Source organism: Manduca sexta, chromosome 4, assembly GCF_014839805.1.
Source record: "Manduca sexta isolate Smith_Timp_Sample1 chromosome 4, JHU_Msex_v1.0, whole genome shotgun sequence".
Taxonomy (NCBI): Eukaryota; Metazoa; Arthropoda; class Insecta; order Lepidoptera; family Sphingidae; genus Manduca; species Manduca sexta.
The window spans coordinates 2479341-2501098 of record NC_051118.1 but is presented as its reverse complement, the minus strand read 5'-3'; the positions used below and the strand labels follow the sequence as shown (position 1 = coordinate 2501098).

Below are 21758 nucleotides of genomic sequence, written 5' to 3'. Positions count from 1 at the left end.
GGGTCGAGTCAGGCCGCATCACAAAAATACTCTATTTATATGTTGTATAGAAGTGTAACCCTGGGACACGGGTAGCAGCGAGAAGGATCGCGTAGAGCATCGTGGGAACCGCTCTGTCCAGCTCGTCATAATGCAAAGCTTATAGCATGCGACAATAGCATAATGTGTTCAGTCTAATTAACTGCTTTGACTTCTGATTTCAATATCAATAGTGAAAACGTTCATGTGGTCGTAACATTCAGTATTTTTTTTAAAAATTACATTTGATTTAATTTATCGATATGATTTTCACAGAGCGTATAAAACCGATAATTATCGTTCTTTGAGAACACAATGTTGCACAACTCTAAAATTGTTTGAAATGTCATAAACATGTGTTTATGAGGTTATGAATAAGGCTCATACTTCATACTAAGCATTTATAATTTTAATGTTATAAAATGAGTAAGAAGCTGCATAATTTGAAATGGGAGACGGTAGCTTTAGAAGGCGTGCCGACGGACAACCTCCAGGGCTTCATAGGACTGGAAGAATGTACCGATTACGGTATGGACAGAGATAGTAAAAGAGCGAAAAAGGTATTTTGTTATTATTTTAGTATTATTATTTTAGCGTAACGTATTTATAATTAAAGTCTAGACAGACAAGTTAGTTATAATTTAACGTGTGTTTGCAAAACTCTAGCACACTATAAAAAAAAAAAAAGTCTTTAAAATTTATAAAATCGATCTATACATATATCGCGATAAAACTAGTTTAATTTTAATGTCTAACATTCGCATAAACATAAGAAATAAATAACAAAATTCTTCGTTTATTATGGGATTCACTCATTTCTTAATAATGAAAGTATTAAGAAAAAATAGGATCCCTATATTACATCTTATTATACTTCTTTTTGTTTTTTTTCCTCTTTTTTAAAAGGAGAAAGTAAATATTCTCAGTCATACAGCCTAGTCCACCATTTCTTTTCCACTTCAGAAATCTTTAATGTAATTCAAAGACTGGAGCCATGTCTGTAATTATTATTGATAATATGGCCAAAGCCATGTTCGAAAAATATGCATAATATTTTTTGAACATGGCGAAAATATTATGCTTTCATGGAGTGATTACTTTTTCAGAAAAAAGAAAAGGAACAGACAAAGAAACGCAAACAAAATGATAATGACCTCAAAGTAGTTCCAAACAAAAAAGTAAAATTATCAAATGGTTTTATAGTAGAATCTTGTAATACAACAATACCATCAAAAAGCAATGAAGTAATAAAAGAACCAAATAGTAAAAAAAAGAAACAGAAAAAAGATAAAAATGAGAAGAAAAATGCTATAAACAAAGATAATATGAATAAAGGGAATAAAAAAGTAAATAAACCGAAATTAGGTGAAGATATAACACAAACGCAGTCCAATTTGACTCCAGAGGACATGTTGACGTGGGCAGAATTCAAACTACCAGAGTCCATTATGAAAGCATTAACCGAATTGGGTTTTAAAAAGCCGACAAAAATTCAAGAGTTGACTTTACCTGCAGCCATACATGGTAAGATTATTATAACTATCAATTATTATTTTTATATCATTGGCTAATATAATTAAATTCAGACATAACTCCTAAGGGTTAGGTAAGGTGGAACTGGAATTTGTAGTGTATATGTCAGTTTAATAATTTTTTATATGGTCATGGCAGAGTGACCGCACTGCACCTGATGGTAAGTGGAGTATGGTCCAATAGAATGTTGACTGACGAGAGATGATTACGTCTCAACAGTCAACACGTATATTCTGGCCTGTTGGATATGGATATATACAGGCTAATCCCAGACCGTGAAACTCTTTTGTGGGCCACTATGGTGGGTTTTAACACATTGCGTATGGTGGTCATTATTCAGGTGGATATTAAATATATCCTACCACAAGCAAAAGTAATATTATTGTGACTATCACCAGCAGATTATAAGATTGTCGCATTATGAAAAGTTTGTTCTGAGTAAACCATGTTATCAACTGCAACCACACTGTGATGATAGCAGGTGAAACACCTCCTTAAGCTCTTAAAGACGTTATGGAATTGAAACTGTTTCAAAGTTGTGTTATCTTGAGATTGGAACTGGTTGCTCGAATAAGCTTACTGGTCGACATTTCTTTCATTGTAATGTGCTCATAAATAATTTAATAATAGTTATCAAAATATTTTTGGAAAGATAATAGATTTAGTTTTATAAGTAAAATCAACCATTCTGTTATTCTTATCATCATCAGTCAGATGATGTCCACTCCTAAACATAAGTCTCTCCAAGATTCCTAGGCCAACATGTTTGTGGTAGCTTGTATTCAGCATCTTCCAGGAAACATTATCAGATTGTCTAATAATCATATATATTCCATAATTTTATTAATTTGATTTCCTTTTCAAGGTCGGCGAGACATCCTAGGTGCAGCTGAAACTGGTAGTGGTAAGACACTTGCCTTTGCTTTACCTATATTATCAGGAATTCTGAAACTAAAAGAAAAAGCTGAAGCCAAAGGGCTAGATGTCTATGACATACCATATAAAAAGGTATCAGTTAAAAAGAAAAATGTAGAAGAGGCAAAAGAAATACTGAATAACAAACAAAGATCGAAAGGTATAAACAGAAAAGATAAAAAACCTAAAATAAACAAATCTGCTAAAACCAATCAAGGAAAAGAATCGTCAGAAGATGGATATGGTAGTGGGGATGATTCCGATGACCAAGAAAGTGGTGATGAAGCGACTAATGCAGATGATAAAAGTGATGAAGAATATTTAGAGGAAATTGAAGTGCCTTTGAGAAAGAAGAAAGATTTATCTGAGGAAGATGATTCAGATGATGAAAACTATGTACATTTGTCTGAAATGATCGATTCCGATGACTTGGCGGAATCTGATGAACAGTCGGAACAGGATGACAATAGTGAAATGGATGATGAATCAGTAGATAGTGGGGAAGGTAATGAAGAAGTTGTTGAAAATGCCTCAGGTGATGATGTAGAAAATGATGAATCTGGAACTGATGAAGAAGCTAAAGCAGAAAACGAAAATGCTGGAAATGAAAAGAGTAAGTGTCTTTCTTATTGAAATAAAATATGTATCTATAATAAAAAGTACCAATTATAATACTAACATAAAATTTTTTACCCCACAGGCATAGGACTGGTTAAAATGATAGATAATGTGGAAATACCAGGTCATGTGGTGGTGAAAACCGGGAAACCGTTGTACGCCCTGATCCTGACGCCAACCAGGGAGCTGGCAATACAGATCAGCAGGCATATCATAGCAGCGGCTAAATACACGGGTAAGATCTTTCAATCTCATTGAATGAATACTTGTTGTAATTTGTGAGTCTATCAATGGCGAAAGTCCATATAACCCGATTGATATCGGCTTCCCTTTATTATAAAATCTGATGATTATTACACGGATTTCCAGACCGTATTGATGCATATGAGAACTTATAAGTCGCGTTGGAATCCCTTTCGGAAAATTTCATCAATCATTATCATTTAAATTTCAAGTATTATGCAATAAGTATGTAGAATCATATTATGGTTCATCAATAGTACACGGTCATCGAGACAATAGGTGCTTACTTTGTGACCAGCCATTAAAAACAAATTTTGATATACTTGCATAAAGTGTTCATTAGCTGGTGGTAGGATATATTTTATATTCGTCCGGATAGCGACTGTACACAAGGTGTTAAAACCCGTCATAGTGGCCGACGTACGCGTGTCGCGTTCCGGGATCAGTCTGAGTATATTCAGATCTAACGTGCCGGCTTTGTGTCGACTGTCGAGGGCTAATCATCTCTCGCCAGACGACATTCTATGGGACCCCACTCCACTTACCATCAGCTGTGGGGTCACTTTGCCGTGCCAGTATACAAAATAAATATAAATCTAAAATGTCTGGTTAACACCGGACTAATAACCGGCATTAATTTGCAGGTATTAGAGTGGCGACGATAGTCGGCGGCATGGCAGCGGTAAAGCAGGAGCGGGTGCTCCGCTGCGGGCCGGAGATCGTCGTGGCGACTCCCGGACGGTTGTGGGAGCTCGTCAATCAGGGACAGCCGCATTTGCAGCAACTCTCCTCTGTCAAGTAAGTATAAAACTGTTACTTGTATATCAAATAGGGGACCGGCCTATGCTCGATTTTGTACATTATTCTATATGTAATGGTTAATAATACGAAAAAGAAGCACTCCTGCGAAAACTGCATAAATATTGGTTAAAAAATGAGCGAGTAATTCATATTTAAAATATTATAATGTGCAGAAGTGGGCGCGATGTGGGGATATCGCTTCATCTCTTTCTTTTGCACGCGTCGTAATTCCCGATGTCGTCACACGTGGGTATTTCGTCTATTTTCTGTTTCTTGTTAATTACCCCTTCTACCGAAATTCAAAGGCTTATAACTTGCTGATTTTTTACCGGATTTCAATAATTCCTTCTGTGTTATAATTTATATTATATTTGATAATAGTAAAGAACAAAAATGAGTCCGGTACCCTATTCTGGCCCGGTGACAGTGAAATAACATCTCTGTCTACCCGTCAGGAATGCTATGTAATTCCTTTTATTTGAACCATGGTTGTATTGCTCGGCAAACCTTAAACGACCCACATGAAGTTAGCAACTAACTGTCTTAAACTGATATCACGAGACATAATAATTTTGAAGGTTGAATTTATTGTTTTTTTTTGTTGTTGATTCTAGATTAATTTTAAAATAAAAAAATCAATCTAAAGAATAATCCGTTTGATTATTATTTAAGTTCAACAGTAATGAAACACTAACGCAATATTTTGCTGTCTACTGTTAGCCTATTTCCTATAGCTGGTAAATCAAGTTATTTTGATCTTTAAAGGTTCCTAGCGATAGACGAGACGGACCGCATGGTGGAGCGAGGCCACTTCGAGGAGTTGCAGCCGTTGCTGGAGAGGCTGAACGCGGAGGAGTCGCGGCGCGACGCGCGACAGAACTTCGTGTTCTCCGCCACGCTCACCATGGTTCACGAACTGCCCGCGCATTTGAAGGGCAAGAAGGTAATTACACCACTACAGCCTATATAATGTATAACTTATACAGGTCATTTTGACATTTCGTTACCAAATGAAACCACATACTTATCTACTTGGAAATAACACTTTACAATAAATTACTTGAGCCGTAGATGTAAAATAAAAAAGTATAAGTTACGAACGAAATAAATATTAATTAAAAGTAATTTTAATTTTACGCGCCCTAATGCTACTACTACTACTCTAAGAGTAAAGAGTCAAAATACAGGGTGTATACATGTGAAGGTTTGTGAAAATGTTGAATGTTTGTTGAAGGTAAATGCAGAAACAGCTGAACCGATTTGGGTGGAATTTGGCACACGGACAAACCATGTTCTAGATTAGCTAGTGGAGCCCAAAAGATGTCGACCGACGAGAAATGATTACCCCTCGACAGTCGACACAATTATGCCGGCCTGTCCGAACCTAGTATAGGTATGCAGGCTGATCCCGGTTATACTTACGTGGACTATGGCGGGTTTTAACATTTTGTGCACGGTGGTCGCTATCCAGGCGGATATTAAATATGTCTTACCAACAACGACAGCGACAGTAAAAAAAAGCGGCGATAGCTTAGTTGGTTGTGGAACGGACTGCCGAGACGAATGTCCGCAGGTTCAAATCCCAAGGGCACACACCTCTGACTTTTCTAAAATCATGTGTGTATTCTTTGTGAATTATCGCTCGCTTTAACGGTGAAGGAAAAGATCGTGAGAAAACTTGCACACCAGAGAATTTCTTTATAGGAATTTCAAAGGTGTGTGAAGACTACCGACCCGCACTAGGCCAGCGTGGTGGACTAAGGCCTAATCCCTCTCAGTAGTAGAGGAGGCCCGTGCTCAGCAGTGGGACAGTATATAATACAGGGCTTATATTATTATTATTTTATTATAACAGCGACTTGTCGACATTGTGTTGACTGATGGATTAACCCTTGTCAATTGATACTCTATTTGGACAGCTCCAGGTGCAGAGGACTCACTTTGTCATCCTGGTTAAAAGAAAATCACTCAACTCAAATCTTTACTTTTTGCTCATTAAAAAAACACTGGACTCAAAATAAGATCCGTACTTTTGTTACCAGGTGACGAAGAGAGGCAAGATATTGAACAGAAAGATCCAGAAGATGACGCCGAAGCAGAAGCTGGACCGGCTGGTCAAGATGATCGGCATGACTGATCCCAAGGTGGTGGACATCACAGCCACCAACTTAGGTAAGTGAAGTATACCATAAAATTGTAATCATTTACAAGACTCTCGGTGGCGTAGTTGTATGGCACGATTGCGGTGCTGAGATCCTGGGTTCAAATCCCGGGTCGGGCCTAAATAATTGTGACTAGGTTTTTCCATATTAAGATTTACTCAGTAGCAGCTCGGAGTCAGGAAGTTGTTGTGATACCCCTGTGCCTCGGCAAGCACGTAAAGCCGTTGGTCTTGCGCCTGATCTCTCCGGTAATGTCGGATTGCCGTCTCGAACTATGAGAGTGAAGGAACAGAGAGTGCTTGTGTATTGCGGCACACACTTGTGCACTAAAACATCTCCTGCGTACCTGGCTGATCTTCGTTGAGATTGGCCGTCGTCGAAATTCGGCTAGGAGGAATTAAAAAAAAAATAACCTTAACAGGAACCGCGGAGACGCTCACAGAGAGTCGCATAGCGTGTTCTTTAGAGGACAAGGACCCGTATTTGTACTACATACTGCGACGGCATCCGGGCAGGACCATCGTGTTCTGCAACTCCATAGGCAGCGTTAAAAGGTACTGTATCCACGCTATGTACTAACATATGCTATAGTTTGTAGTTAAGAAGTAGTAGTAGTATTGAAGTAATGTAGAAGCAGATAGGATTTGGATGAAATTTGTTAAAGGGTAGACTGTGGCGGTATGATACCCGTCTGTTCCATCGATGTTTGTGGAACACTCTTGAAAAATCCAAAAAGATCGGGAACTCTAGTAGAATTGAGGTTCAATAATGAAACCCGAGTAACCAGCCCGAGCTGGTTACTTCGGTTTGTACCTTGTCTTTTGTATAAACTTTATCCGTAATTTAAAATGTCCATAGTTATATGAGTAATTTTAATAGTTGTTTAGAAATAATAATTATTCTTATTCTTTGTTTTGACGTATCATAAGTGCAACTTTGTTCGCCTACGTGATAAATAAATGATATACGTTATCTTTCGAGAACGTTCCATCTCCGTAATTTCCACATTTGGGTTGACGGTATTATGAGTGCCATTTGGTGTAACAGTATTTTTGACATGTTCCAGGTTGGCTCAACTGCTCACAACGTTGAAATGCAAACCTTTACCGCTACACGCAAACATGCAGCAGAGACAACGATTGAAGAATCTAGAAAGGTAATATTTCTATTGTTGAGTTTTCTCATTAACTGCAAAAGTAACTAACTCCGCTAGCATAGCGATCCAAAGTGAGTCTTAGCATCCAAAACGAGAGTCCTTCAGCTATCCTGATCCTGTGCCAGCGCTCTCCGGTTACTGGCTTGAAGTTGTTAAATATGGTAGAAGGTGACCTCCGCCAACTTCAGGCTAGTAATTGCGAAGTTACGGCTGAACTAAGCCTTACGATTTACTAAAACAAACTTCGTAATTTAGGCGTTGCCCTGTGGTCATAATAAATCAGTCCTCTATAGTGTGGCATAAAATACGATACAAAGGTGGGTGTCGTTTGTTTATGTTGATTATATTTATGTAAATTATTGGGTAAGATATCAATGCAAGAGTCACGTGTTAGTCTCTCGACCAATCATAATGTCGCGGCACAGAAGTTCGTGTCGTCTTTTTTCCCATAATATTCTAAGAGGGCACGCAAGTACTCTGGAGGAGGCCAGTGCCCAGCAGTAGGACAGTATATAATACAGGGCTGATATAGTTTGATTTATTAACGCAATGTCAAAATGACCCAGTGCAATCGCCACACCAATGCTAATTCCGCTGATATTTAGAAATAATAATAATTATTCTTATGCTGTGTCTTGACGAGCGGCGATAGCCTAGTTGGGTGTGGAACGGACTGCCAAGACAAGACGAATGTCCGCAGGTTCAAATTCCAAGGGCACACACCTCCGACTTTTCTAAAATCATGTGTGTATTCTTTGTGAATTTATCGTTCGCTTTAACGGTGAAGGAAAACATTGTGAGGAAACCTGCACATCTGTGAAGTTCTCTATAGGAATTTCGAAGGTGTGTGAAGTCTACCAACCCGCACTAGGCCAGCGTGGTGGACTATAAGGCCTAATCCCTCTCAGTAGTAGAGGAGGCCCGTGCTCAGCAGTGGGACAGTATATAATACAGAGCTGATATTATTGTTTATTATTATAAATCCTAATTCCGGTTGTATTCCCGTTAGGTTCCGCGACGACCCCCGCGGCGTGCTGGTGGCGACGGACGTGGCGGCGCGCGGGCTGGACGTCCCGCACGTGGCGCACGTCGTGCACTACCAGGTGCCGCGCACGGCCGAGAACTACGTGCACCGCAGCGGACGCACCGCGCGCGCCCGCCGCGAGGGACTCACCATACTCATGATGGAGCCCGCCGAGGCCTATCTGTACGGGAAGCTCTGCGCCACGCTGAACAAAAGTCAGTTTTTTGATCTTTTTTGATCCGTTCAATTGTTACGTAACTCATTTTTTGAAGATATTCGACCCCCCCACCCCTTTGTAGAGTTGGCTATGTTCTTGATGGTAGTGTATGGGAGTCACAACTGTAGCTATAATGAAACTCCAAAGATGACACTGAATATATTATGTATTTCAAAGCTCCAGAGTACGTTTAATACACAGTGGCGTACTTAGGTGGTAATAGTAACCAATCGTAAGACGTACTAATTAAACAAAGGCGCACGTTGCTTTTATATGGGAGGTATGGTGTGACACAGCGTTCTCGCACAACTACGCACGTGCACTTACATAGCTGCGCAAGTGTGTGTGTCCCAACACCCTCATGCAACGCGCCGTAACGTTTTCCTGTACGTCCCCCCCCCCCCCTCCAAAAGTTATGTAACTAGTGACATTTTTTTTTGCAATATTCACAATTGTTTTACGCAAAATACCGGAATATCGCTAAAACACTTTCGTTATTGTTTTAAAATACAAAAAAAACAATGTAACATAACGCTTTGTACGAGATCCCCCTCCCACCCCTGTAACTCATCGTCACGTTTCACAAGACAAAATTGCGTTACGTAATACTTGAACGGCCTTGTTTGATTGAGTTAATAACACTTTAGTGCAGATTGGTTAACTAAACATTACTATACAGTGTGTTGTTAAAATATTATAATTGATGGGATATAGATGTCAACAAAACATCACCCTGTATTAGCTGTTGATGTGTGAGCGATGCGTCGTCATGGCAACTGATATGTTCATTCACAGACATGTGCGCAGCTTGTGAATGTGTTGTGCGCGCCGGTTTTCGGTCATCGATCTACAGGGTGGCTTTTTGAGATGGGGCAGCAAGTACAGCTATCTTAACCGCAGTAGTTTCAAGAAAACTCTCTAAGATACTGTCCAATGTCCATATTTTTTAAACGCATAAAAATTTACATTCATGGATTTTGAAAAAAGTAGAGCCAGCAAGACAATTGGCAATTAATGCAAAAAAAAATATGCCAGCTGATCTTTTTGCTTATAACAATTTAAAGACTTTACAGGACCATTGTAAATTCCTACTTATTACATACATAAGTACATCGATATAATATGTACTACGTACTAGATTTGGCATTGCGAACGTTCACTGTGTTCAACTGATTTGAACGGATATCCATTCAAACTGACTGTATGGTCAATATTGACAGCTTATGGTTGTGCACGGCGTGGCGCTCATGATATAAGAACTCTAGTCTAAGTGTAAACCTGTGAATAAAAGATATTAGTCAAATAAGTAAAATTATTTGTTATTCAAATAGGTTATAACAGTAACGTTTCGAGTGCCATTTTAGTTCAAATTTTGAACAAATAGATGGACGTTCATGTCTATAGAATATACGTCAATGCATAAGTATATTTCCTTCGATAAATCACACTTCACTTCACAGCCTCAGAAGTGCCCACATTCCCGGTGCCTGCTCACAGCCTGGCGCCGCTGAAGGAAGTGGTAAAGCTGGCGAGAGACCTGGACGCCCTGGAGTTGAGGAGACGCCGCGCGGCACAGTCCGTAGGCTGGAGGGATAAGGCAGCCAGAGAGATGGACATCATCGTAGATGATGATGACTTGTATCCTTTATGAACTAGCAATTTCTGATAGAGGCCGTTCAAGTGTTACGTAACGCAATTTGGAGGGGAGCGGGGTCTTGTAAAACGTTACGATACGTAACAGGCGCGGGAGGGGGCTCTCGTCTAACGCGTTACGTAACAAAGGTTTTTTTATTTTAAAACAATAAAGGTATTTTAGCGGCTTTTCGGTACTTTGCGTGTCATAATTGTGAATATTAGAAAAAAATTACACTTGAAAGTTACGTAACTGGGGCGGGGGAGTACAGGAAAATGTTACGGCGCGTTACATGCGGGGGTGGGGGGTTAAAAATCTTCAAAAATTGTGTTACGTAATACTTGAACGACCCTTAGATATTAATGTACAAAATCAAACATAGGAAAGTACAATGTTGTGTCAAATGGCGAGGCGCAATCGTTTATCGTAAGACGTAATTTTATTGGACCGCAATCCACTTACCATCAGGTGAAGTGACGTTACTTTACCGTGCAAAAAAATGTTGTTCGTGGCTCAGCGTGATAGTATTAACGCGGGATAAGTCTCACAGCAATATTCCAGTTTTAAAACCTATCTGTCTATTAGGATATGGACTATTTAGATATCAAATTGTCCAAATTCTTTATTTACTTTTAGTGTACCATTTTCGTGGTTAAATTTCATTGAAATCCACTCAGAATCTTTTTTTTTTAACTTGCATTCTACCTAAGGATATATGCCATACTTATTATAAATGCGCAAGTATTAGTTTGGCTGAACCACTGAATAGATTTTGATGCAATTTGGTATGGAGATAGTTCAAGACCCTGGGAAGCATGTAGTTTACTTTTTATTCCGGAATATCTTCACCACAGGGCGTAGGTGTGAGCAAAACTAACATACTAATCACACGTACACTTAACTACTTAATGCTTGACATGTTAGCCGGCTAACATGACAGCTACATAACAGTTGCATGACATTACGCGTGTCACGGGAATATAACCTTATTATTTATTACATAATAAGTTTATTTTTCCATGACACGCGTATTGTCATGTAGCTGTCATGTTAGCCGGCTAACATTCCGATGGCAAATGGGTTATGAGTCAATCTAGATCCTTAACCCCCCACCAGACCAGTCAAGCAAGTGGACCCGTCCATAGACAAGGCGATACAAGCGAAAAAGAAACAATTGGAGTACATGCTCTCACGGCCTATGTTCCCAAAAGGATTCTCGTTCAAGTACCCCACGTTGAACGATCCCACTGCGCTGAATCAACCAGAGGAGAAGGCTTTACAGGTAACTTATTTTGCAGTTGTTGCGACGAGCACAAAGCTGGCCTGATGGTAAGCGATACGACCGCCCATAAACAGCAGAAACACCATCCAACACCTTGAATTACAAAGTATTGTTTGGTATTCCACCGCGCTCGCCATACTGAGACATGAAGTGTTAAGTCTCACTATGTCCAAATGTATTACGTACATTTTTGGATTAAAATGTAAGTGTGCATTTGCGTATGCGTTTGTGTGCGTGCGTCCATTTATATTAATAAGTACAATTATTTGTTGTTCAAGTGAATAAATAGGTTATAGCAGTGACGTTTTGGTTGTCATTTTAGTTCATATTTTGAACAAATAGTTTATATGGACGTTCGTGTCTATAGAATGGGCTGGCATTATTATGTCGACTGGCGAGGGATAAACATCTCTTCTCATTCGATATTCTATGACTCCCCTCCACTTGCTATCAGTTGCAAGTTTATTGTATTATTATATATAAAAATATTTGTTATAGGTAATGAAGAAGGCAATAGAATCAGGAGCGATCAAGAAAGATAAAAGAAGAAGCAAGAACGAATCTTTATTCAAGCTAGAGAAAGCTATTAAAAAGAACAATAAAAACAAGAAAAAATAAATATATTTTTTTAGATATGGTATTTTTATTTTCATGATTATTTCAAATATTAATACATAGAAGGTTTAAACTTAGACTACCTAGAAAGGACTCTATTACTTCAATATTACTAATTAGAAAGTGCAACATATTGTTAAACGCTCTTTTACAGTATTAAACATTATATTAGCAAAAATAATTAGAGAATACAATTTTATAATTTTTTTGACAACTTCCAACCAGAGAGAATAATAGAATAGTCGTCCCGTGACATATCTTCTCTTCTGCCAGTCTGCCCGCGCAGCCGAATACTTGCGGAAACGCCCGATGTCATCGGCTAGGATAGCGGCAGTAACAACGTACTTTACCATTTTGCAAAGAGAATTATAATATACATATGGAAACCAGTTAGTGTGTTAATTATATTGAATATGTAAGGTGTCGCCATCTAGCGGTGCGCATACACAATAATTTTTATTAAACATCTGTGTCTTGTGCCCTGTGGTCTATGGGCATCTAGAGAATTCCGCCATGGTCCTCTCTGTATGTCGTAAGAGGGATAAGAGGGAGTCGCGGTACTCTAAGCGACTGCGAGGAGGCCGGCAATGCGTGGTTCCTTTTATTGTATGCACCGAAAGCGTCAGGTTCAGTTCGGGAACATCTGAATCCCCTGTACAGAGTGGGCCGTGGTATCGCACAGGAACGGTCCCGTGCAGTTATCTTAGTGCAACAAGACACCCCGGGGCCGTGGTAATTGCTGGATTTATATTTTTTATGAGTATAGGACTTTTTATTTTCGCCGTCCCATGTAGGTAGGTTTATGTTTGTATTTAGGTTTCTAAAATACTTAATAATTTTCCGTTTGTTTGTATTATGGAAGGCACTAAAGTTAAATAAACGAATGATTTATTGAATAGAGTTAGCGTACTCTGAAATCTGCCGCACCTGTTTACAAATCTAGGACTGGGTAAGTGTAATTATTTGTTGCATTATTCGGTTAAGTATATTTTATGAATATAAAGTTTAGTTTATTATTCCACACGCCGGTGTTTCAAATTTTATAAATTCACACATAAATAAATTTTGACGTGTAATCTGCCAAAATACAACAATTTACAAAATGCGTGTGCAGAGTATTTGTACATTGGATTCAGAAAATCTACAAACTGCATTCTTAATATATTGTTTTACCCCCTTATTCATAGACGTTATTTATCTAAGGACGGAGCATTACTGTAGTAACAAGTCTGTCTCTCAGTGCAGACGACACGGCAGCCTTCGCAGTGCGTAGACATAGGGCCGTCGTGATTGGCTAATATTGAGATACAACTTGAATCTAGTTGGCTGTCAGATAAACAAAGCTGAACAAACAGCAAGCTGTCAGATAAACAAATCTGAGAAACAGACTTGTATCATAGTAATGCTCCGTCCTTAGATAAATAACGTCTATGAATAAGGGTATAGATTTTAGAAGACCCTGTACATAATACAAGTAAAATCATTATATTTCTATAATCACAATTCATCATAAATGCTCAGAGAGTTGTGTCGTATTAAATTTTTGTAGAACTCTGCAGATGCTTTAGGAGTCCTAGTCCGTTCTGGAGACGAGAAGTCCACTTCGTAGAGGCCGAACCTGGAGATGTAACCGTCCATCCATTCGAAGTTGTCCATGAGGGTCCACGCTGTGTACCCAGTGATGTTCACCCCGTCTTCTTTGATGGCTCGTAGTAGCTAGAAATCAAAGAAAGGTTAAATTGTGGGTGTCTTGGGCAAATAGCTTCCGGCTAAACAAAACGATTCAAACTAAGCCCCTTATTCATAGACGATATTTATCTAATGACGGAGCATTGTTGTGATAACAAGTCTGTTTCTCAGTGCTGTAAGCATGGCAGCCTTCGCAGTGCGTCTACATAGGGCCGTTGTGATTGGCTAATGTTGTATCTCAATATTGCCATGCTGTCAGCACTGAGAAACAGACTTATCACAGCTTTACTTCGTCTTTAGATAAAAAAACGTCTATGAATTAGGGGGTAAGTATTTATTTGTATTCTTTAATAAGGTAGTTGACTGCTTCGTTTTTTAAAAGATTTATTAAAATTAAACTATTTTTCGGATTTTATCGCGGTTTTTATATTTTAATTTTCTCCCGACGTTTCGAAGACTTTGCAGCCTTCATGGTCACGGGGCGGACTAAGGTGTTGGTCATCCGCAACGTCAAAGTTACAACATCTACCTACATTTATAATTATACAACTCGATGTCGACGAGATGGCGGTGTGTACATTAATTGTAACGTCACAGCGGCTTGCTCATCGTTCAAACCATTTAGTTAAAGAGACACTTTAAAAACTCACCTGTTTTAAATATTCAGTGTAATATTCTATTCTGTCTGTGTCATCTACTCCCTTTAACCGCGCGTATCCGTTTTCTGTGACGATAAACTTCATGTCACCGTATTGCTTCCTTAACCATAAGATCTGATTTCGCAAACCTTCGGGATATACCTGGATAACAATAATAGATATTTACATACTTTGTGTTAAGTCCATCCTCCAAGTCTCAGTGGCGGTATAAGCATCTACTTTTCTGAGATATAAAAGCCTGGTAACATCAAAATTGGAAGAAACTGCAGGATTTCACTTCTTACATGTAAAGCTTCTCTAATGTGTACTGTTTGCTGGTTCCTTAAATAAACAGATATAATAATAATATCAGCCCTGTATTATATACTCTCCCACTGTGGGCACGGGCCTCCTATACTACTGAGAGGGATTAGGCTTTAGTCCACCACGTTGGCCTAATGCGGATTGGTAGACTTCACACACCTTCGAAATTCCTATAGAGAACTTCTCTGATGTGCAGGTTTCTTCACGATGTTTTCATTGTTAAAGCAAGCGATAATTCACAAAGAATACACACATAATTTTAGAAAGTCAGAGGTGTGTGCGCTCGGGTTTTTAACTTGCGGACATTCGTCTCAGCAGTCCGTTCCACAACCAACTAGGCTATCGGCGCTAACTTATACAGAATAAACAAACAAATCCCCATTAATAAATAACCAGATAATAACTTACAAAGAACCACGAGGAAGTTGTAGATTTCCAATCAGGATTTATTTCATATTTAGCTCCGACGTCTGGCACGTCTCCCAATGGGTAGGCACCAAATTCCTCACCCTCCTTCGCCCTGCGTATCAGCCTGCTGGTGTAGTGGTTCACAGCGTAGAAGTCGAACGTACCTGCAAATAGAGTTTTCTGTAGGAGGTAAAAGAGTGTGTACTCTTACTTAGGGTCTACTTGGAAAAACGAAATCCGTAGCTCCAGATGACTGATCGCACATTTTGTTATTACGAAGTGTTGCGGATCCGATGACGGATTCGACGACGGATCCGATCCGTTCATCGAAATATTTCAGACATGGAATTTGTAAGAACTTATAGGGTTGGCCATTCCTTAATAAAACCATCTCCGAGAATAAAAAGCCACTGCTTTCTTTACAAAAAAAAATAAACTCCTACCACTAAGGTAAGCTACAGAACGGTGGCGGGTACGAAGTAATTTGGTAGTAAAGTTAAATTTGAATTTCGTCGTTTCTTCGTTTCGGTCCGACGTTTTGACGCGACGTTTCGTTTTTCTAAGTAGACCCTAAGTAATCAAGGGCGTGCGGATCTGGCATGCGCCACGGCTTTGTCCCAGAAGGGATAGGATGTGCAACAATGGCAACCACATTTCGTCATGTGATTTCCGTCCCGTCATAGGGAGCCTATCCCATACAAATTTCTGAAATGACACTGCGCAGACAAAACTCAAATATTACTCGACTCAGAATTCAAACCAGAATCTTCAGAGCGGTGTCATCGCGCACGCAATAGAACTACGCCACAGAGTCAGTCGAATAAAAATTCACTAGAGCGATGAATCCAGTAATTCGATTATTGTATTGTAATTCTACGACAGTTCTTCGACACATCATCTCTGGCCGGCAAAGCATCTCTATGCCTCTTGGTATTGCAGATGTTTATGGGCCATGATCATCAAGTAAACCGTACGCTCCTTTGCCTCCTATATAAAAAAAAACAAGTTTGCTTATTGCTTTGAAAATTGCCTTTGCTAAACACAAGCATGTAATATTCCGATACGAAGGACAATGTAACCAAATTCGGAAAATAAGCTTGTTTGTGTGTTAGGATGATCGTAATGAAGAATTATGAAATGATTTGTCTTGGATAGTTTTGCGAACGACTTTAGCAGTGTTGCTTTTGTCAATGTCGCATCGGCCGCAACGTAATGGCGTCAGTGGTTTAGGAGACGCCATAAAAAGTATGTTACGTATGAATTGGTTATCATCGAGGATCTTGTTTTGATTCTTGCAAAACAAACACCCGCACGCGTGAAATGCGAGGCGGCACTGAGTGACCAATATTTATTGAAACTATAAATGTGGCACTGGATTTTATTTCTAACAATCATTTTTATTAATTAAAAGGTACAACTCATATACCTACATCGAAACCTAATTGATACAAGGTTCCAACAAAAAGCTCAATGTTATTTCAATTACGACTGGTCACAGGATGCACATAATTCAAAATGAATTAATTTGTTAAAAAGAATACGCTTCGTCTTGCCTTGTATTGTTTTAGTAGATATGTAAACATTTGTCTGCTCATTTCCTAGATAGCCTAATTATGTTCCAAATCCCAGTCAAAAACACACGTCATATGGACTTGTTTTTACGCGCTCCAATGGTGTTTATCTACCTCTACCTTCATCCTAAGAGATACTTTAAATCCTATCTTACCTCTAACGAACTCAATTTCTTCTTTAGTGAATGCTGGCAGGTTTGACTTTCTGTATCCTTTTGCCTTGCTGTTCTCAGCCATCATTTTTTCTATAACCGGCGGCCAGCCGCCCTCCTTTGAGTATATCGGATGAGAGTAACGGCCTACCTATAAAACACAAATATTATAGAAAAATCAGTTTTAATGCAAGACACAAACACAATCATATTTAAGAGCCCACACTAAACACAAACCTTGGAATGTGTAACTATCCATTATGAAGACATGAACTAACAAACAGGCCGGCATAATTGTGTCGATTGGCGAGGGATAATAATTTCTCGACAGTCAACACTCTGTCTGAACCATACTCCATTACCATCAGCCGCAGTATGACAAATTTGCCGTGCCCTTATGCTTCTACTAGAATTCGTATCGGTAACATTACATTTACAGTTAGAAATACACTCAAGCACATGCCATATTCGCACTAAACTACAATGTGATAAAATATCAGAAAATGAAAACTGGAATTTTTGGTGAAAATATTCGTTGTTCATGGATGATTTTTGATACCATGGAAGCAGAAGTAAAGGCGAATATGTGGATTGGTTTATTAAGGTGATTTCGAAATGTTCCTGTATAGAACAAATCTTAATAAAGTCTTGTAGAGATTAAATTATCATGTTCTCTTACCATGTACTCTCTGGCTGCATTCGTTATTTCCTCATCCTCAGGAGTGAATGGTTCGTACCATATCAAATGATTGGCCAGCGATAATTCACCTGGAATAAATAATATTATCGCCCTGGAATAAATAATATACTGCCCCACTACTGGAATAAAAACTTATCAGAAACTATTTAAAAAATCCTACGCTTATTGAAAATAAATTCTATATTTCTTAAATGCAAGGGACTGAACGAGGGTTGCCATTGTTGGCATAATATGAATGTTATAGTAAAATATTCTAAATATTTTCTTTTTCTTTTTTCCTGGCTAATAGATAGAAATAGACCCTTATAATTATAGAGAATCGTTATTGCGCTATTTTGTTATTTGCGAAAAATATTACCCATAAGGTTCGAAGCGATAAAGAACTGTATTTTGTTATCACCGAGGTCCAATAGATTGCCGTTTTATTCTTTATATTATACTAGCGACCCGCTCCGGCTTCGCACGGGTGCAATATTTCTCCACTATTTAATGGATGTTATTATACATATAAACCTTCCTCTTGAATCACTCTATCTATTAAAAAAAAAACGCATCAAAATCCGTTGCGTAGTTTTTAAGATTTAAGCATACAAAGGTAGGGACAGAGAAAGCGACTTTGTTTTATACTATGTAGTGATGATATATCGGCGTATAAACAAGTGCCAAACAAAAACAATGTTGAATAACACCCGTCTCTGATAAAACAATCATAGATATGCAAGGCTTAAAGAATAAGGAAGGGATTACAAAGGAGGGAGGTGTATGGGTCAATAGTTCAACTCAATACAACAAGTTGTTAAGCTGTAGGTAATCAACATTAGGACTAACCATGGTACTTCGTCCGGAACTCCTTATCATAAATCCTCCAAGCTTTAGCGTGGGCCATGATAATGTTCTTGGCGCAGAGGTGGGCGCCCACGTCAGGGTCTAGAATAGCCGGTGCCATACTAGCAGTGTTGTATGGCACGTCGCAGATGACCAAGGGTTCGTTGATGGTGATCCAGGTCTTCACCCTGTCTCCAAATAGGGAGAAGGCGACGCGAGCGTAGTCTCCGAACCAGTCCACGATGAGGGGGTTGGTCCAGCCGCCTGGAAACGATTTATCTGATAAGGAACTTTTTCAGCATGGGTTCATCAGACAGTAGTGATGATGGTAATCAATCGAAGGCATCTAACATATTATAAATATACTGGCTACAATAAATAAAACTATATGTAAAAAGGTAAACTATATACGACGGTCTACGAAGTCCGCAGTTGCTGATTACTCTGAAGAAGGCTCCAATCACTATCTGCGATTAGACAAGCCACAAATCCTCGTCAAAAAACACCGATTTCTAAATAGGATGATACGCGCGGCTTTTAAAATAAAAATAAACATGCGGATTTCAATAAAAAAGATGGTTGGAAGGTTGCACAAGCTTGGGATCCAGTTCTACATTTATTTAAATCGGAACTCAAAAGATCGGCTGCCAGACTTTAAGAAACTGTGAGACCATTTTGCGTAGATCGGATCGTCATCGTCTTCGAAATGTCGGGAGCAAATTATAATAAAAAATCCGCGATAAAATCTGCAAAATAGTTTTCAAGTTATACTTTTTTTTTAATTCAGAGACGTCTTTTATTTCTTATCTACTTATATAATCTTTTAGATAGTTTTTGGTCATATTAGTTAAGGAAGTTAGGCACAATAATCAGTAATTATCTAAGAATGAAGCAAGACACAATCTTACCTAAATCCTGCAGACTTTGCGGCAGATCCCAGTGGTACAGCGTCACCATCGGCTGAATGCCCTTCTCAAGCAGTCCGTCGATCAGGTTGTTATAGTAGTTGAGTCCGTCCTCGCTGATTTTGTTAGCGAAACCGTTTGGCAGCAGTCGCGTCCAGGCTATGGACATTCGGTAAAAGTGCAGGCCAAGATCTGCGGCCATCTCGATGTCGCGTCTCCAGAGGTGGTAGGAGTCGCAGGCCACATCACCGGTGGATCGGTCGGAGATGAGATGAGGCTTCTCATGGACCAGCCTGTCCCATATATTCTCGGATTTATCTGCATCAAAATTGGTATGGTATTTTAATCGCATTTTCAGGATAGCCTTACGGGATCAGCTGGTGTAGATTCAATAAATTGGCAACGCAGAGCCGTATTGGTCTACATTTAATTAGTACTACATTGTAATGAGCGTCAGGTTGAGTGTAGTATTTGGTCTCAAATAACATTTTCACACGTTTTTATCTATAAGTTTCCGTACACACGCTGTCACTTATTGGCGATAAAAAATATACAAGTACAGTAAAATTTTATAGAACTAACTGAATCAGGAACTTAAGGGACTGTCAGATTTATAAAAATGGTGGCTTTTGGTTTAACAAGGAGTGGCTGCTCAGCGTTGACTGTACCTACCACTGACATTCCAAGCGCCTTCCACCTGGTACGCTGCTGATGCGGCCCCGAACTGGAACCCTGGGGGGAAGTCCAGGTTCTCGCATGTTACTGTTACTGCCAACAAGCTGGGGAAATACGTAATGTATACAACGTTTATTTGTAATATTAAGAAATTACATCTATGTTAATTAAAATATACTGGTGGCTATGGCTGGTGGTAGGATATATTTTATATCCGCCCGGATAGCGACCACTGTACACAAGGTGTTAAAACCCGCCATAGTGGCCGACGTAAGTGTGTCGTGTTCCGGGATCAGCCTGTGTATATCCGGTTCCTACATGCCGGCATAATTGTGTCGACTGCCGAGGAGTAATCATCTTTCGTTAGTCGAGTCTATTGGACCCCGCTCCACTTACCATCAGGTGCAATGTGCTCCCTTTATTGTGCCTGTATAAAACAATCGGATTCTGATCTCCATAAGTCCTTCCAGATTGACCAGAATTTTAAGTAAAGGTTTTCTAAAAAACTCCAACACACCGAAGATTCTACTGGTAGGAGTTTCATCATTGTCATCATCATCAGCCGCAGGATGTCCACTACTGAACATGGGCCTATCCCGAAGATTTCCAAATCGCTCTATTGGAGGCGGCCCGAGTAGGAGTTTAAACTAAAATATTTTCATAAGACGGATAAGAGCAAATGGGTGTTGGTACAAGGTTACTCCATCAATAAACATTATGTCAACGGCTCTTTTACCTATTTTGAACAAAGAACTCAAAACCAGGGTTCGCAGTTATTTAGAAAGAACGAAAGAACCACTTGCATAACTGACTTACGTAACTAAATACCTATAAGTACATAATATTATGCACGAGTTACTTCGTATAATCTTTACGAATATGTCATCCCCTGACGAGATTATCAAAGATTAATTTATCGAAAAACCGAAAATGTTACAAAATAATAAACAAGATATGAAAAAGGCTTCATATCTAAGTACCGGTTGATAACAATATTTGTTATTTTTATGTAGGCACTGCAGCTACCCCACTGCATTTGATAGTAAGTGGAATGGGGTCCAATAGCATGTCGACTGACGAGTGATGATGGGAGTCGACACAATTATGCCGGCCTGTTGGAACCAGATATACACAGGCTGATCCCGGAACGCGACACATGTGGGTCACTATGGCGAGTTTTACCACCTTGTGTACGGTGGTCGCTAGCCGGGCGGATAGAAAATCTATCGTACTACCAGCAAATAACACAACGAAAATTAAGAACAGATAGCCTATAAACCTATTACATAGAACCTATATTAAAGCTAGCAAGCGCGGTATTGGACGTCTACTTGCAAGGTGGAGAGACCAATTGAACAAGGTCGTAGGAACGTGCTGGATGGAGACTGCTTTTAATAGGTCCGTCTGGAAATCTTTAGGGGAGGCCTATGTTCAGCAGTGGACTTCCAAAGGTTGATGATGATGAAATTAGCTGGCGAAATTTAGTTTTATTCACTCCTAAAAAGCGGAAATGGCGTATTGTCACGTTGTTCGTGCCTCGACAGTACTAAATATTCTTTAGTTAAGGTTTATTTGTGGTATTGCAATAAGACTCTAAATACAAAAACAAAACTATTTATGGCCAGTTTTATTAACAGTATTGACTTTAATAGTC

At 39.2% G+C, this 21758-nt stretch overlaps 2 protein-coding genes across 2 annotated transcripts in view; one reads left to right on the top strand and one right to left on the bottom strand.

Annotated features, from left to right (window-relative positions):
- Positions 1-323: 323 nt before the first annotated feature.
- LOC115444571 (DEAD-box ATP-dependent RNA helicase 13) lies at positions 324-12235 on the top strand. The gene is made up of 13 exons (XM_030170397.2): positions 324-578; positions 1125-1542; positions 2417-3079; positions 3167-3319; positions 3972-4125; positions 4894-5071; positions 6171-6300; positions 6712-6844; positions 7357-7446; positions 8456-8685; positions 10148-10325; positions 11437-11602; positions 12101-12235. Exons 1-13 carry the CDS (start codon positions 441-443, stop codon positions 12218-12220), a joined length of 2751 nt encoding a protein of 916 aa, XP_030026257.2. The 5' UTR covers positions 324-440; the 3' UTR covers positions 12221-12235.
- The window catches only part of LOC115444577 (lactase-phlorizin hydrolase), a 22831-nt gene continuing 13307 nt past the window's right edge, over positions 12235-21758 (bottom strand). Inside the window, exons 11-18 of the mRNA XM_037442075.1 lie at positions 20102-20208; positions 19433-19747; positions 18528-18788; positions 17679-17767; positions 17003-17150; positions 15277-15440; positions 14557-14706; positions 12235-13933 (exon numbers count right to left, since the gene is read on the bottom strand). Of these exons, the coding sequence (XP_037297972.1) occupies positions 13715-13933; positions 14557-14706; positions 15277-15440; positions 17003-17150; positions 17679-17767; positions 18528-18788; positions 19433-19747; positions 20102-20208 (1453 nt within the window). The 3' untranslated portion in view covers positions 12235-13714. The remainder of the gene's footprint in view (positions 13934-14556; positions 14707-15276; positions 15441-17002; positions 17151-17678; positions 17768-18527; positions 18789-19432; positions 19748-20101; positions 20209-21758) is intronic.